Genomic DNA, 17,105 nt, shown 5'->3' on the forward strand with positions numbered 1-17,105 from the left:
TGACAGAGCAAGGAAACTATACCCTGTCACCTTAGGGAATATACGGCCTAAGTGAATGGATACAATTCAACACGATTTTCTCCCAAATGATTAAAACACATAAAATCTATAAAGATTTATGGACTGTAGAGTTCATTCATTCAACAAAAATGTATTGAGTCTATTGTCTACCAAGGCATATGTACTCCCCTAAGTACAATCCACAAAGAACACAGGTTAAGATTACCATTGAGGCTCGGCGGGGGCGGGGTCGACGGGAGAAGGGCGGGGCTTAGGTACTAGGCGGCGGCTGGCGTGGGGCTCCTTAGATGCGCCACGGCTTTGGTAGCGACCGCCTCTCTACGCGGGTGTGAGCTTCGCCAGCCCCTCCCCCAGGAGACCGTTGCAGTCGGCCAGCCCCTGCTCCTTGGTAACCATGTGTGACCGAAAGGCCGTAATCAAGAATGCCGATATATCGGAGGAGATGCAACAGGACTCGGTGGAGTGTGCTACTCAGGCATTGGAAAAGTATAATATAGAGAAGGACATTGCGGCCCATATCAAGAAGGAGTTTGACAAGAAGTACAACCCCACCTGGCACTGCATCGTGGGGAGGAACTTCGGTAGTTATGTGACACATGAAACCAAACACTTCATCTACTTCTACCTGGGCCAAGTGGCCATTCTCCTGTTCAAATCTGGTTAAAAGCATGGACTGTGCCACACACCCAGTGATCCATCCAAAAACAAGGACTGCAGCCTAAATTCCAAATACCAGAGACTGAAGTCTTCAGCCTTGCCTAAGGGAACATCTCCATCTTTGAACCTTTGTTGTGTTTTGTACAGGGCATTCTCTGTACTAGTTTGTGGTTATAAAGCAATTAGTAAAACAGCTTACATTTGTATTTATTTTCTATTCCATACCTCTCTGCCCCATGTTTTTTCTCTTCAAAATCCATTCCTTTAAAGAAATAAATCTGTTGAAGTGTGCGTTAATTACCGTTTGTTCAAATAATCTATTGAAGATGGCCTATTACTTGATCTTGGGTAGGTTGGTGGGGGTGATTCCTTGAAGTTTTTGTGGAATGTAATAGACTAGCCTATTCAACACTCTGGAGTTTCATTCTTGCCCAGCCTGCTCCTGTTGTACATGGAAGAATACTACTCAGAAGTGCATGTTGAGAAATGCATGGCAGAGAAACTCGTACTCCTAACCTGATAAATACATTCCTTAAGTGCTCCTTCTGTGGTAACTGCTATAAACTGTTCTAGGCCTTAGGCCTCAAGAGAAGATGAATGTGTCGTATAACTCCTTTAAGTTTTCTGTGGCTGTAAAACGGAAATAAGCTGGTGAGAAAGTTGGGCTAATGAGAAATTTGTTGGGCTGTAGACATTTACCCTCCCCTGCCTTGGCCAAAGTATACTCTAGAGATTAAAGGTGGTCTTAAAGGGAAAAAGCTTTTGAGCAGCAGTCCTCCATGTGATTCTAATAAAGTCTGCAGGAATTTAAAGTTAAAAAAAAAAAAAAAAGATTACCATTGAATGGAATATTTTGGAAAACATATCTTTTAAGTTTATTATAAATGTTAATGCTTCATACAGGTGAAATCTATGTAAAATATCACAAATGTACATAGTTTCATTAAAAGGGGATTCTTTCCTTATCTTGCAAATAATTATCACAGAATATTAGAGCTGAAAGAGGACTAGATAGTACTAGGTCTTAACAGTTTAACACATGAAGAGACCAGGTATAAAAGGTAAATGTTATACAACTAATTTTGAAAGAGTTGAAATGTAATCTCACATATCTTGATTCCCAAGCCATTCTGCTGCAAAAATAATTTTTAAAAAGCAATGCTTTCTAATAGGCTATTTCATGATACTATATGCTATTTCTCAATAATAAAATTATTAACAATGAGACTTTTTTTCATGATTCATAGAAGTACACAATTTTATCAGCATTTCCCTGAGGGGGATAAATCAGAACAAAATTTGGACTAAAATAGTAATCTACAGTTTAAGCAATGCTTTCATATTTTAAAAACCATGCTATATTTATCAATTTAATAAGGTCAAACTTTACACATTGCTTTGGTGTCAGTAGACTTTTTTTTTTTTTGGATGCTACTATTAACATTGGAGTTTCCATCTGATTGACCAAAATAGTAGTGCATGAGATACCGTTTGAAATTGCTTATCTCCCAAGAATGTTGAAAAAGTTTTAGGAAATATTCTCTCTTTTTAAGTCAAGAGAGAATTAGTCATACTCCTTCTTTAGTAGAGAAGGTAGATCATTGACCTTTCTATTGCAACTTTACCTTTCTATTGCAACCTTACCTTTCTATTGCAACCTTACCTTTCTATTGCAAGTCTTACCTTTTGACACAACTGAGAATCTTGCTCCACAATTAATTGTGTTAACATGGGTAGCACAGAGTTACCATGTTCTGTAATATGAGAAGGTATATGTCTTTCTATTTGGGAATACTTTCCTGTGCTGAGGAGTTTCTGTGCCATTTGGGTTAATGAACTATTTTCATCTAGGTAAACTACGGGGACATAATAAACAGAAATTTCCTTTGATCTTCTCTCAAAATTAAGCCATTATATGTCCTTTATGTAAAATTAATTTTCATCTAGGATTAGGAAAATTATTGATGGCATTTCATATCCAGACATCCTTATCTTTTAATGCCAAATAAACTGAAAACCATCATGGAATTAGGTTCCTCATCTTATGTATGATTAAGCTTCCCTTTTCACCAACCTAACTTATCTAAGTACTGAATTCTCTAGATTTAGCTATAAAAATCTAAAATTATCAAGACAATTGTACAGCAAGAAATAGCTAATAATATTTCTAGACATTTAGGTAAAGCCAAAAGTGAGCAAAATTTAGGTTAATGAGTGTTAAATTCAAAATGAAATCAAAAGAACTTAGAATCATAATAGTATATTGAAGAAATTTCAAGAAATTAAATATAAATATTTTCAAACAGCCACTACAATAACAAAAATTAAGTATTACTCTATTGACAAACAACCACAACTACTAAGTGGTAATTGGAGTTATATTTGCTCAATTAATCTCATTATGGTTTATAGCATTAGTTTCTGAATACTGTGAATAGACTTAAAATATATATTTTTTCATGAAATACTCATCAAAAGGTATATAATGCTATTATATGAAACGCATAGGTTTAATTTTAAAATATATACACTTAGAAAATATTGTGTTGATGCTGTATATATACAGTTATCATATATAAATATACATAACATTGGTAGGAAAATAATTTTCTTATATTGAAGAAGGAAAAATACTAGCTGTTACAATATACTTCTTAGTAAAAACTAAATCAGGAAATTAAGGGAAATTTGTATAAATCAGCAGAACATTAAAAAAAAAATCAACAAGGAGCATAGTTCTACTGAAGACTTAGGAAAATAGGACCCCTGTCCTGGACCCTGTCTTTAGAGTTTCCAGTTCTCACCTTACTGTGACCAAGCTCCTCCCCACTGGATGAGGAGTCAGTGGGGCCAATGGGATGTGCCCACATGGAGCCTTTTACCTAGTCTAGGCAAGGCTCGGGATTATAAAACACTGGAATCTACTCAAATGGCCTACACTTCTAGGGCCATTGCAGGTTTCTTCCTGGGCCTCTCTTCTTGAGGAATAATGAGGCGATTCATATGCTAGCCATAGGTTATACTTGATTTTTTGTGTCGTACACAATTACTGTCATATGCAATGGTAGTGTGTGGAGTGTTAGTCTCTCAGTCATGTCCAACTCTGTGCGACCCTATGGACTGTAGCCCACCAGGCTCCTCTGTCAATGGGATTCTCCAGGCAAGAATATTGGAGTGGATTGCCATGCCCTTCTCCATTGGTAGCGAAAGGAGGAAGGTGGAAAACGAGTTAAGACAGTGCAGACATATCTTTTCTCCTAGGAGACAAAAACCCCTCTTTTTGCCTCACTGGCATCCACTATCATAATCTGACAAATAGTTTGACATAAATTGCCTTAAGGTATGACTTGCTACCCTTTGCTGAAATTACTCTTAAATTTTAACAAGAATCCAAGGTTTAACTCATGATTCTATATATTATGAGAGCAAGTCTTCGAGGTCAGGGATTTTTTAGTAGTCCTTTGTGCGTGCTTCATGTCATACTAAATAACGTCATGACTCTGTAGGGTGCCAGAAAGCTCTAGGAAGAGTATCTAGACTGCATTGCCTTGACAAAGTATGATAAAATATGTTGTCTCTTTCTGTATGCTAAATGCTTTGTCGCACTTGTCCTTCCTAGTATGATGGACCTCACAAATTGCTGGAATTTAAATTGGGCTTTTATTTTTTTTTTTTTTTTTTGGCCTACAAAATGAAATTCACATGTATTAGATGTCATCCTTAAAATCTTCATATTTTTGAGTGGATCAAAGAATCATATTAACAGATAGTCCCCACTGTTCTAAATTATACTGTCTGATAATTGACCACAGTGGGAGTTACTTGTAATGGCTATCAATTCAAGAGCAATTAGTGGGCAATAACACTTAGAGAGAAAGCAACATGGGCTGCAAAGAAAGTGCTTTTAGATCAATACAACTTTTAAAATCTTGTAAATTTTAGGTGAGAAAAAGAATCCTTGATGAACAGAGAATGTTCAACCACTTATAACCATTCCAATCACAATATGAACATACCAAGGACTCAGCACAGGAAGAAGTTCTGGTTTAACTGAGAAAAGGTTATATTTCTAATTATGTATAACCTTTTAGTTGGTATTTACTTTATGACAGTGCTTGAATAGTGGGCAATGTTATAACCAATGGCAGTTTCTCTGGTCAATATTCTCATCCTTTGCCCCTGCTCAGGAAATTTCCAAGGTAAAGGAGAATTAAATGATGTAACTTTTATTTTGTCTTATCGAAATAATTTATACTATAGCTTATGTTGGATATAAAAAGGCAAAATAGAAGCTGAGGTTATAATTTGTAGACTGGACTCATTATTTACTGAGTGGACTCAGTTAATAACAATATTAAAAATTTAATACAATTAAGTTTACCCTGAAAATAACTACATTTTAAATTTTGGATATTAACTTGAATATATTTATCTAGGCACATAAATTGGTAAACTCTAAGGAATAAATATTTCAAAATAAAACATTATTCAAGCATGGAAAGATTTCTATGCCCATCAATAGTTTTGCTTCATGATAAACATTAAACATTATTTAATGTTTAATAAATTATTAATAGTTTTCAGTGAAATCCAGTATGACGCTTTCATTTCTCTTGATTATTTTTACATTTACTAAAAGATTGAAATAAAACAATCTTAAGTTCAGGAAAATACTGTTTGATAGCATTAGACACTTTTGTATTACACAATCTAAAACACAAGTGGGGCATAAGTACTCTTGACTGACAAGGATCGATGTTAGAATATCACAAAAGTCCAAATGATGGGGAAATCTTTTAATATTTCTCATTCTTCACATCATGAAAGTATTCAAGTATGTCCACATTTATAGAGGGACTCTTTCTCAAAGCTCCAATTCTGAATTAGGTCAAGTGTTTGAAGATTACTTCCATAGATTATATTAAAATTACCTTAATAATGAATGGCCACAAAAGTCTCCTTTTAGTTATGATGCAAAAATAATAAAACTTTCATTTAGCATTGTGTTAATAAATGTTTATGGAGATATTATTACTATCTTGCTGGTTATAATATGTGAAATTAAAATACAAACAGATTATTATTTTTTCTCTCTTAAATTACCTCTAAGCCATAGTCGTAGTGTATGGTAGTTGGGATTCTAAGATGGCCCCAGATATTCACACTCCCCTAGAAGAAAAGCTATGACCAACATAGATAGCATGTTAAAAAACAGAGACATTACTTTGCCAACAAAGGTCCATCTAGTCAAGGCTATGGTTTTTCTAGTAGTCACGTAAGGGTTAGGGTTAGGGTTAAGAGTTGGACCATAAAGAAAACTGACCACTGAAGAATTGATGCTTTTGAACTGTGGTATTGGAGAAGACTCTTGAGACTCCCTTGGACTGCAAGGAGATCAAACCAGTCAATCCTAAAGGATATCAGTCCTGAATATTCATTGGAAGGACTGATGCTGAAGCTGACACTTTAATACTTTGGCCACCTGATGAGAAGACCTGACTCATTTGAAAAGACCCTGATGCTGGAAAAGATTGAAGGCATCTTGATGGTTGGATGGCATCACTGACTCAATGGACATGAATTTGAGTAAACTCCCAGAGTTGGTGATGAACACGGAGGCCTAGTGTGCTGCAGTCCATGGGGTCACAGAGTCAAACACAACTGAGCAACTGAAATGAACTGATCCTTTATATAATCCCCTCTCCTATGTGTGGGCAGAAACTGCAGCTTGCTTCTAACCACTTTAATATGGCAAAGATTTTATGGATGTAACTAAGGTCTCCAATCCGTTGAATTTACATTAGTGTTTGTTGCTCACCCTTGTCCAATTGTTTGCGACCCCATGGACTGTAGCCCACCAGACTTCTCTGTCCATGGAATTCTCCAGGCAAGAATACTGGAGTGGGTAGCCATTCTCTTCTCCAGGGGATCTTCCTGATTCAGGAATTGAACCCAGTCTCTTACATTGCAGTCAGATTCTTTACTGTCTGAGCCACCAGGGAATCGAATGGGAAATCATCCTAAATTGGCCTGAACTAATCAGATGGGCTTATTAAGAGATAATCTGCAGATCAAAGAGAAACACCTGTTGATCTTGAAGAAACAAGCTGTCATGAGTTCTTAGAGCAGCACAGAAGTGAATTCTGTCAAAACTGGAGTGAGCTTGGAAGAAGACCCTGAAGCTAGGATAAGAATTCATGCCCAATTCAGCCCTTTGTCATAGCTTTGAGAGACACTGAGCTGGGAAACCAGAAAAATAGGGTCCAGATTCCTGACCTATGGAAACTATAATAAATTTACATAAATTTAAATTAATTTTCTTCATAAAACTTACCACATTTGACATCTTCTGTATTTATTTATTGTATGAATTAATCTCATCTCAGAGGATGAGATGGTTGGATGGCATCACCAACTCGATGGACATGAGTTTGAGCAAGCTCCAAGAGTTGGTGATAGACAAGGAAGCCTGATGTGCTGCAGTCCATGGGGTTGCAAAGAGTCAGACATGACTGAGCAACTGAACTGAACTGATTGTATGAATTATCTACTAGAATTGTTTTTGGAAGACTGGGACTTTATTTTCTTTGTTGCTGTATCTTAAAAATCCAAACGCATAATGATTGCTTAATAAATATTTGATTATTATCAAAATTATACATATAAATGTATATTATGTATTTGTGTTGAGACTATAGATATGCTCAGAAGTAAATCAAGTTCAAAAGAGTCCTTAATATCAGTTTTATTAATGCTAAAAACATATTAACTCATCTAATTCCATCCTTTTTATTTCAGTCCTCCTTCCTCAGTCCATAATGTCTCCTCAGTCTATAATGTCACCTCAGTCTATAATTCCACCATGTTATTTCTCTGATGCAAGCAACCTTTGCTCTACAACACACATATTATAAGTGAACCATTCTGCCTGGTTACAGAGACCTGCCTTAACTCAGTTTCAGCTCTCTTTACAACTTGACCCACTTTAACCCAACTTCCCTGTATATGTTCTGCTTAAACAGATCTCTCCCTGCTCTGTCAGTCCCCTCAATCCCTGTGTATTTGCTGACTTTCTTCCTCAGTTCCGAATGCTTATTTCTTTATCTCACTTTATCCACCCTTGAAATTCAAGTTTGAACACAAAAATCTTGCCTAGTCACACTGTACTCAACTTCAGTTTCATCTCTCCAGTTACATGTGACAGCCTGATAGTGTGGCAGAAAGTGCAAAATGGAAGGTGATGGACTCCAGGCTATAATAGTTAGTAACTGTGTCGCTCTGACTATATAAAGTAACCTCTCCAAAACATGTTCTGCATTTTCAAATACAACAAGCTCAAATACTTTACAGCTTGCTTCAACATTAAAAATCCTTGTAGCACAATTCCTGACACATTGCAATTTATTTCATATGAATTAATTTCTAGTTATATGTTTTCTTTCCCCTAAAACAAGTGGCACAAATCAAAATCAGGATATATCAGGTCTCAATGAATACTTTCTGTTTCTCCAAGAGTTTTCATTTTCCTCAAGAATACTAAAACAATGGCTGACAAAACATCATACTCTATAGTAATTAAAAATATTAATGGAAGTAAATAGATGTAATCTAGATGGAATCTTCAAATATCTTTAACATGCCATGAGATTTCCCTGACCAAAAATCTTTCATTTGTGATGCTATTCTCATTATAGCATAAGGGAATTGTAAAGGAAATTGGTGGAGCTCCCAAAGCTATGATGACAAAAATGTCCACCTACTACAGAGAGACATCAAAAACTTAGAGCATTTTGCTTAACTTAAAATGAAAAATAGTCCTATTTATTCTCTATTATATACAACACATAATCTAGGATAGCTTGTTTTAGATTTAAATATATAATTATAATATGTTCAGTTTTATCTTAGTAAGTAGAAAAGAGCAACATTACATGAAATGCCAAAACATTTTCTCATAGCTTTTTAGGTTTGTTTTCATAAAATTATTGTTAAGTGACAATTATTAGCATTTAGAAAGATTATGTGCTTCCAAAAACAAAGAGAACACCACAGTTTATTAACTGATAACTCTTGCTGTTTCTAATTGTTTTAGATTCATGAGAACAGCACTCAGGGTCAACAGAGAGCTTCTGTGCACAGATATTGCCTACCTCCAACTACATTTAGAACCTATAAACTTCTTTCAGAATAACACTATTTATAAAGACAACTCTTCAGTTAAAACTGTTTTATTCTGGGTCAAGTGCAATTTTTAAAAATGCTTCACAAATTGTTTTTTTTTTTTTAATTGACTATACTACTTCTAGTGGTTTACAAGTTTATGGTTAAAGATTCATGAACTGAATAAAAAAGGCTGAGGGATTTCTACTTTTTACACAGTGAAGAGAAAAACATTCAATAATCTAATAAATACTTTGTCTCTTACAAGTACTGAGAGTTGCAAAATATGGTTTAAGATCTCTGTCTTAGCTCAGCCAGATGCTCTTTGATGACCTAGAGGAGTGGGCAGTTCAAGAGGGAGGAGATATATGTATACTTGTGGCTGATTCACATTGTTGTATGGCAGAAACCAACACAACATTGTAAAGCAATTATCCTCCAATTAAAAATAAATTTTAAACAAAAGTGAGAAAAAGAACTCTGTGCATCACTGACTCAATGGATATGAGTTTGAGCAAGATCTGGGAGATGGTGAAGATCAGGGAAGCATGATGTGCTGCCGTCCACGTAGTTGCAACGAGTTGGACATAACTGAGCAACTCAACAACAAAAACACTATATAATGATCAACAGATCAATACAAGAAGAGGATTTTACACTCACCAGCATATATGCACCTAAGGAGCAACCAAATACATACAACAAATACTAACAGACATAAAGGCAGAAATTGACAGGAATATAAGAAAAGCAGGGCACTTTAACACTTCACTCATATCAATGGACAGATCTTACGGACAGAGAAATCCATCAGTAAGGCAACAGAGAACTTAAGTGATACAACAGAACAATTAGCCTTAATTGATATTTTCAGGATATTATATCCCAACTCCAAGAGTGGGCTACACTGTCAAGTATTAAACAGAGACATCAATAAAGTCTCCTTAACTTTATTTCCAGGGCTACATATTAGGAAATGTAGAGACTGGCAGAGCAATCATTTAAGTATTCATAAATGTAAACACCAACTTCTTTTGCATGCTTAATTTTCAGTTTAAATACTCTTGACAAAGAAGCCTAAGCCTTTATCCCTACAATTATCCTTTATTTTGTTGATGGGTATGTATGTATGTATGTCTCCTTATCCTATGCATAGCATTGACAAAGATTATGAATATTTAACATTTGCACACTTCTGTACTGGACTCAGTTCATGTGCCTCCCCGGATTGGCTCAGCTCCACCTGCTGCTCAGGTTTTGGCTACTTGCTTAGTGGATGAGGCCATAAAGGTGGCTAGGCCTCCCTGGCAGAATTCACAACAGCTCTGTTGCCCGCATTCAAACTTTGCACATGACCAGAGGGAGCGGTTCTTCCCACTGTGCTGTAAGATGTGAGATCTGGCTTTTGTAATGTCTGCTGGGAAAGGTCAGGAAAATAGGCAATACAAAATGTCCCATCTTTTAAGTGCTAGTTTTGACAATGACAACAGCAAATAGTTTGTGAGAAGTTATACAATTACAAATTATTTCAAAGGCTTTTGAAATTATTTTTCCTATACCTTTTAAAGCAGTCACAAGACATGCATCAAAATTGTGTTGAGTGGAATACCTATCAATCTCTTCTAAATACTTCGTAAAATATGGTCAACAAATAAGACTATTCCCTCACCTCTTTTAGCTTACAATTCAGGTTAAGGGAGAAAGATAATTAGAAAAGCAGTAACAATGCTTGCAGCACAATAATTCTTAATATAAGGAAAGAACATCATGATGAGACCTAATTAGGTAAAACGTGCTGGAAAAAGTGATAACTATACTGACTGCTAAAGGAAAATAAAGATGTCAACTGAACAAGGGCTTCATTCATTCATTTATTTATTCAGCAAATATTTATAAATACCTACCATTCACTGTAAACTTTCCTTAGCAGTGGAGAGAGATCACTGAACAAAAAAGAAAGAATTTCTTTCCTATAGACTTTATTCTATTGAGTAGACGCAGAAATTAAAAATAAACATATAATAAATTAGGTGATATATGTTATGGATAAAACAAACAAGGGACAGTGTTTAGTCAGTGCCAGGATAATGGGCAATTTTTAAAAATTGGTTAGGAAACTTTTCAATGAGGTTGTTATATTTAAGCGAGTATTTAAACGAGGTGAGGGAAAGTCCTAAAGATATCTGAGGCAAAGACATTCCAGGTAGAAAGAATAGCAAATGCAAAGTTCCAAAAGTTGAAGTATTCCTAAGAGACCTCAAGCACCAACATGGAATCTAGTAGAGAGAGAGGTCAAGAAGAATACTGGAAATGAGGCAAGGGAGGAAACAAGGAGTCAAGTAATCTGGGGCAAATGGAGCTGTGAATTTAGATCTGTAAGAGTCAGATCACCAACAGATTGAAATAAATATATAGCAGAAGGGAGAACCAAAGACTAATTCTGGAATGTTTCTATGTTACTACTCTCAGATATGAAAAACATCTTGTGGAGGAGATTGACGAACAGACTGATGATCTGCGAGGAAAACAAGTGAAGCAAATTTTTCTAAAAGCCAAGAAGACCATGTTTCAAAGAGGAGAAAAGACAGTTTTAATAAATTATACTAAAAGGTTGGGTGTCTTCTCTGGTAGCTCAGATGGTGAAGAATCTGCCTGCAATGCAGAAGACCTGGGTTCGATCCCTGGGTCAGGAAGACCTGCTGAAGAAGGGAATGACAACCCGCTTCAGTATTCTTGTCTGGAGAATTCCATGGACAGAGGAGGCTGGTGGGCTACAGTCCATGGGTCACAAAGAGTCAGACACAACTGAGTGACTGACACTTCCACTTTCACCAAAAAGTCAATGTAATTTGATATGAGGGTGGATCATTGAATGTAGCAAAATGGAGATCATGGTAACTTAGAAAAGGTTGGGGTTATTGAAGAGGTGGGAACAAAATAAGATGTGAAAGGAAGAACGCAAGGCAGGTTTTCTGGAGGGAGAGTTGATGTAGAGAGGAACAGTTAACTGGGAAACAATTATAGGGATAAATGTGGCCAAGTTTTATGGCAGATGAGACGTACTCAGTAATAAAGAAAAATCAGTGGTTAGTTTGATAGTGGGGAGATTAGCTGAAGGAATGTCCTTGAAAAGAGATGGGATCTAGAAAACAAGCAGAAGGGAGTGAGCAATGACCTGGAGGCCTGGACTTCTTGTGGAGACTGACATCACTGACCAGCATCAACATGAGTGAAGTGCACAGTGAGAGCAGTGGGGATGGTTGAAGGCAGAAAACGCTGGGAGGTGTGTGGAGGCCAGCACTCTCCTCCACTTTGTTAGGTAAAGATCTGGAAACTGAGTTGGAGGAATCCAGGGTTGGCCTGTCTCTGAGCGGGTACAGATTTCTTTCAAGAACTGATGACAGAAGTTTAGAGTTGTAGGGTGAGAAAATCATATTTCTAGCACACACTCTGTAGACTCCTGCTGATGTAAGCATCAACGCCAGGGAGAGATTTCAAGTAGCCTAGGAATGTTTACTGGCCAAAGAAAGCCTAAAACCTAAAAGTTTTAGAAAGTAGAAATAAATATGGCTGGTCCAAATACTCAATGAGGAAGGTGACATGACATTGAAATAAAGTGACAATAATTGACTAGAACATGAAGGAACTTGGAACACACTTTAAACATTTGGGGCTTTTTCCTGATGGGATTGGGAGAATAGCTATTACAGACATTTAAGCAGAAGATTGCCACGTATAAACTGCAGTGTTCACAAATATATCCTACCTACAATATGGATAATGGATTGGAGACACAGGTAGGATTTATATAGCATTAATCTAAAATTTTGAATATAAAAAATGTTTTTAAAAATCATTTTAAAAGAGCTATAAGAACAGTAAACATGACTAGTTCCCAAAGACATTCAAGTCAAGGGTATTATGCATAGAGTCCTCTGTTTTCGAAAACTTCTGTATGCCAATCTCCTGTTTCCTTTGTCTGTGCTTTTAAAGAATGAACTCTCAAATCATTTCCTTCTTGGACTTCCTCCCAGACTGCCAGAAAGAACTCTTTCCTGTTCTACCAAAGCAGTTCCTGCATGTTACTCAGTAGATGATTCAAACATTTCCTCCTCTCCAAAACCTAAACTGCTCAAAATCAGAGACTGTCATTTATTTACTTTTGAATATTGGTGTTGAGAACAATGTTTCATATGTAGTACTTACTCCATAAAAGATCTTTCAGACATAGTTTTTATTAAATTTTCAGGGTGAGTTCTATGGGTTATCTAGTTATATATGCAAATGTCTGACTCCCCATTACTAAGAACAAGAAAGAAACAGCCATATGCTGTCTTTGAAGTTGTTAAAAATCAGTCCTATTTTATATTTAGTGTGCATATGTCCCCAAATGTTCTTCTTTTGCTGATGAAAGACAAAAGCAGCAAGGAAGCAAATTAGTGATTTCTTCTAAACACACACACATCTCAGCTGACATTAGCACTTTCTCAGCTAAAAGTTTTGATCCAAAATCTGCTCACAAAAAATATTTGTATATGTATATATAAACATATATATTTATGTACATTTATGTATATGTACATAAATATATGCATGTATACACACACACATATATAAATTTCTCTGAAGACTTTATCATAAGAGTATACCCTAAAGAGTTGTTTAAAAAGTTTAGGGTGAAATTTGAATAAACAAACAATGACAAAAATATCTCTAGTTTTTAATCTTTTACTCTAAAGTCCAAGATTAACAGAAGAACTATTAACAGCATTTTCAAAATCTCAAAAGTCACTTTTTGTTGGCATAGCCCAATTTCAATTGTTTGTATATAGATTTTAGCTTACTACTTTTAAATCTCAAATAACCTATTGTCAGCCAGCAAGTCACTGAATTTGATTCCTTACCCTAGAATATCTAGCAACTAAAAAGAATTCAACTTTGTTAGTAAGTTCATGGAAAAATATTATTCACTTCTGAAATAGTAAAGGATCACTTCTGCTTCAAGGCAAGGTGTGTGAACAGGGATATGATTTACTGTATCTTAAACAACAACAAAAAAATAGATGAAGTATATGAAATGATTTTCAAGACACTGAACACTATACAACAAAGGCCATTGATTCTTGAGAGACAGGTGGCCTAGTGACTGTCACAGTTCATTGCATTAACAGTTTCTAGATCATGACATAGACGAAAAAAAACCCTTGTGAAAAGGATGAACTTCTTGAGTTGAGAATCTAAGACCAGGACAGTGAACCACAGAGAAAACAACTGAACAGAAAGAATTACAAAGATCTGGAGTGGGTCTTCCATGAGCATTTAGCATAATACTTATCAGCACATGCAGTGGGTAAACTACCAAAAACCAAGAAAAACCACCTAAAAGGAGTTGAGGAAATGGTAGTAGATGTTCCCACAGGGCCAACCAAACTGAAAATAAAAACCATCACAACTCACAGGGCATCAGATAAAGCATCTGGAATCATTATTAAGACAAAACTGGCTCTAGTCTAAACCCTGCTCTCGTCCTAACACATTTTAAAATAAAAAACGGAAAGGATCAAACCATTTCCAACTAATTTAACTGCATTTAAGAACAAAGCTCAATTATATTTATAGGAATATAAAAATACCCAGCCACCAAAAGATAAAATTCATAATGTATGGGATTCTAGTCAGCAAAGAATCAGGAAAATATGAATAACATGACAAGTAACAATCAACTAATTAAAAAAATCCAGAACTGACATAGCTGCTAGAATTAGCAACAGAGGACAGGAAACAATTATTAAAATATATTCCATATGTTTAAAAGCTAACAAAAATATTGAACAAGTATAGTCATAAGAATTAGAAAAGAGACTCAGATAAAACCTCTAGAGATGAAAGCTATAGATGAAAAATACACTGAGCAGAATTCAGACCTGAACTTCAGATTAGATATCACAGAAGATAAAATAAACATGAAGACATAAAAGATTTAATCCAAAATGAAAGACATATATAAAAAATGATCAGCGAGTCATTGAGCTGTTGGACAAATTCAAGATATATGAAATGTATCCCCCAAAAAATGAAAAGAAATAAGAAGAAACACTGGCGGAAATCAGGTGGTATTATATCAATTTTCTTACTTCAAAAGATTGCGTTGGCTGTTCTAGTTCCTTTGTCTTTTGTTATGAATTTTAAAATTAGCTTTTCAATTACTACAGGAGCGCCTCATGGGATTTTGATTAGGACTGCATTGACTATATATATCAAATTTGGAGAGATTGATATCTTACCTCTATTCAATTTTTTTTTTCAATTTTTTGTTCAATGAATAACACTATAACTTTCTTTTTACTTAGGTTTTCTTCAGCAATGCTTTTTGGTTTTCACTGTTTGGGTCATAAGCACGCTTTGTCAGATTTAGTCCTAAGTATTTTAGATTTTTTAAAGCTACTGTGAATGGCAGTGATTGCCTAATTTTTATTTCCAATTGTTTGTTGCTGGTATATTTAAATACAATTGATTTTTCTATATCGGTCTTATATCCTCCAGCCTTGTCAAACATGCTTATTAGTTTTTATAGTATTTTCATGTGTTCCGTTGAATTTCAATGTGGATGATCATGTTATCTTACAATGAAGACAGTTTTACTGCTTTTTCAGATTAGATGCCTGGTATAGACACAAAGACAGACATGCACAGAGGGGAGACGATGTGAACACAATACCATCTACAAGTTGAGGAATGCCTGAAGCTACCAGAAGCTTACAAGAGAAGCATGAACAGTTTTTCCCTGACAGCCCTGGGATGGAACCAATCCTGCTGATGCCTTGATTTCATACTTCTAGCCTCCAGAAGTGAGACAATAAATTTCTGTTGTTTAAGGCATCCAGCTTGTGGTACTTTGTTCTGGCAGCCCCAGGAAACTAATACACTTTATCAGCTTGAGGAAGTTATATATAACTGCTCTTTGCTAAAAGATTTATCCAGCATGGATTCTAGATGTTGGCAAATGCCTGTTCTTTATCTATTAAATGGAGCATATGGTTTTCTTTATGTTTTGTTAATCTGTTAAACTGGAATCAGTTTAACTGTATTAATTTCAATTGTTAATCAAATATTGTATCCCTAGGATAAATGTTCATTAGGTCTTAGGCTTATATAATGGTTGCAGTTAGTGTTTTGTGGTATCTTTAAAATATTAAAATATATGCTTTTCATAATGAAAACTAAATGATTAGCTATAATTTGTAATTGTTCATCTTAGCTGAATGGATAATGATAACATATCATTATCCATTTATTTAGCATTAGATATGTGGTACAAGGACATAGTATTTAGTTGTTACCATAAAATGATTGGTAACAACTAAATATCTTATGGTAAAATTATTTACCATAATCATTTTATGGCAAAATTGTTATTGCTATGCACCATGTACAATTAAGTGGAAACATGAGTTTTAATAAAAGGTAAATAATAAATATCGCTGAAATATACTATGGTTTTATCTTGTTCTTTTTATGTCTGTGTGCACAATATATGCAAAATGAGAAGAATATACATGGGGATATTAGTATAGTTATCTTGGGGGATCAAATTTGGAATGTTTTCTATTTTTCTTCTTTGCTTATATGGTTATATTTTCTCTAAACATTCAACAAGCAACACCTTCAATTTATTTAAATAAAATATAATTTTATTCTGAATTATTTTCTCAAACTACCTCCTGTGAAGGACAGACAGGATTAATCATGTATACAAAGACTCAGAGATATGATTCATTGACTGTGTTTTCATGAACTGCCTGTATGTTGCAGGAAGTTTCCAATTACTTTCAGTATTGCTCAATCTGTCTTCCAACAACTCCTGTAAAAGAGTTCCACTTTAAATGAAATGTACGTGATTTATCTTGGAAAAAATTCAAATAGCTATTACCTTTTAACAGATTTCTTTTCCCTCTTTGCCGAGTATTCAGTTGAGGGGTTTCATTGTACCATATTTCTATATTTTGTCAGACAGGGAACAAAAGGATTTATTCTTTTAAAAGTTCCTTGCCTTTAGTAGGTATTCTTTTGAGAGCAGACTACCAAACTGAGATTTTTTTTCCCAATCAAGTTCCACAGTAGGGGGAAAAAAAGAACAAAAGACTAAAGAAAAAAATAGAAAAGCTATTATCTTGGAAAACGGGTTACCAGTTGAAGTGTTATTGTTTTAATATCCTTCACATAAAAAAGGAATTTTGTTGAAGAGTCAATGTCAACTTTTCTCCCTG

At 35.2% G+C, this 17,105-nt stretch overlaps 1 protein-coding gene across 1 annotated transcript; it reads left to right on the forward strand.

Annotated features, from left to right (window-relative positions):
• The first annotated feature begins 291 nt into the window (after positions 1 to 291).
• Positions 292 to 975, forward strand: LOC109575684 (dynein light chain 1, cytoplasmic-like). The gene has a single exon (XM_019983960.2). The coding sequence runs from the start codon at positions 416 to 418 to the stop codon at positions 683 to 685; it is 270 nt and encodes an 89-aa protein (XP_019839519.2). The 5' UTR covers positions 292 to 415; the 3' UTR covers positions 686 to 975.
• Positions 976 to 17,105: the final 16,130 nt, after the last annotated feature.

The sequence above is a fragment of the Bos indicus genome, chromosome 21, assembly GCF_029378745.1.
Source record: "Bos indicus isolate NIAB-ARS_2022 breed Sahiwal x Tharparkar chromosome 21, NIAB-ARS_B.indTharparkar_mat_pri_1.0, whole genome shotgun sequence".
NCBI lineage: Eukaryota > Metazoa > Chordata > Mammalia > Artiodactyla > Bovidae > Bos > Bos indicus.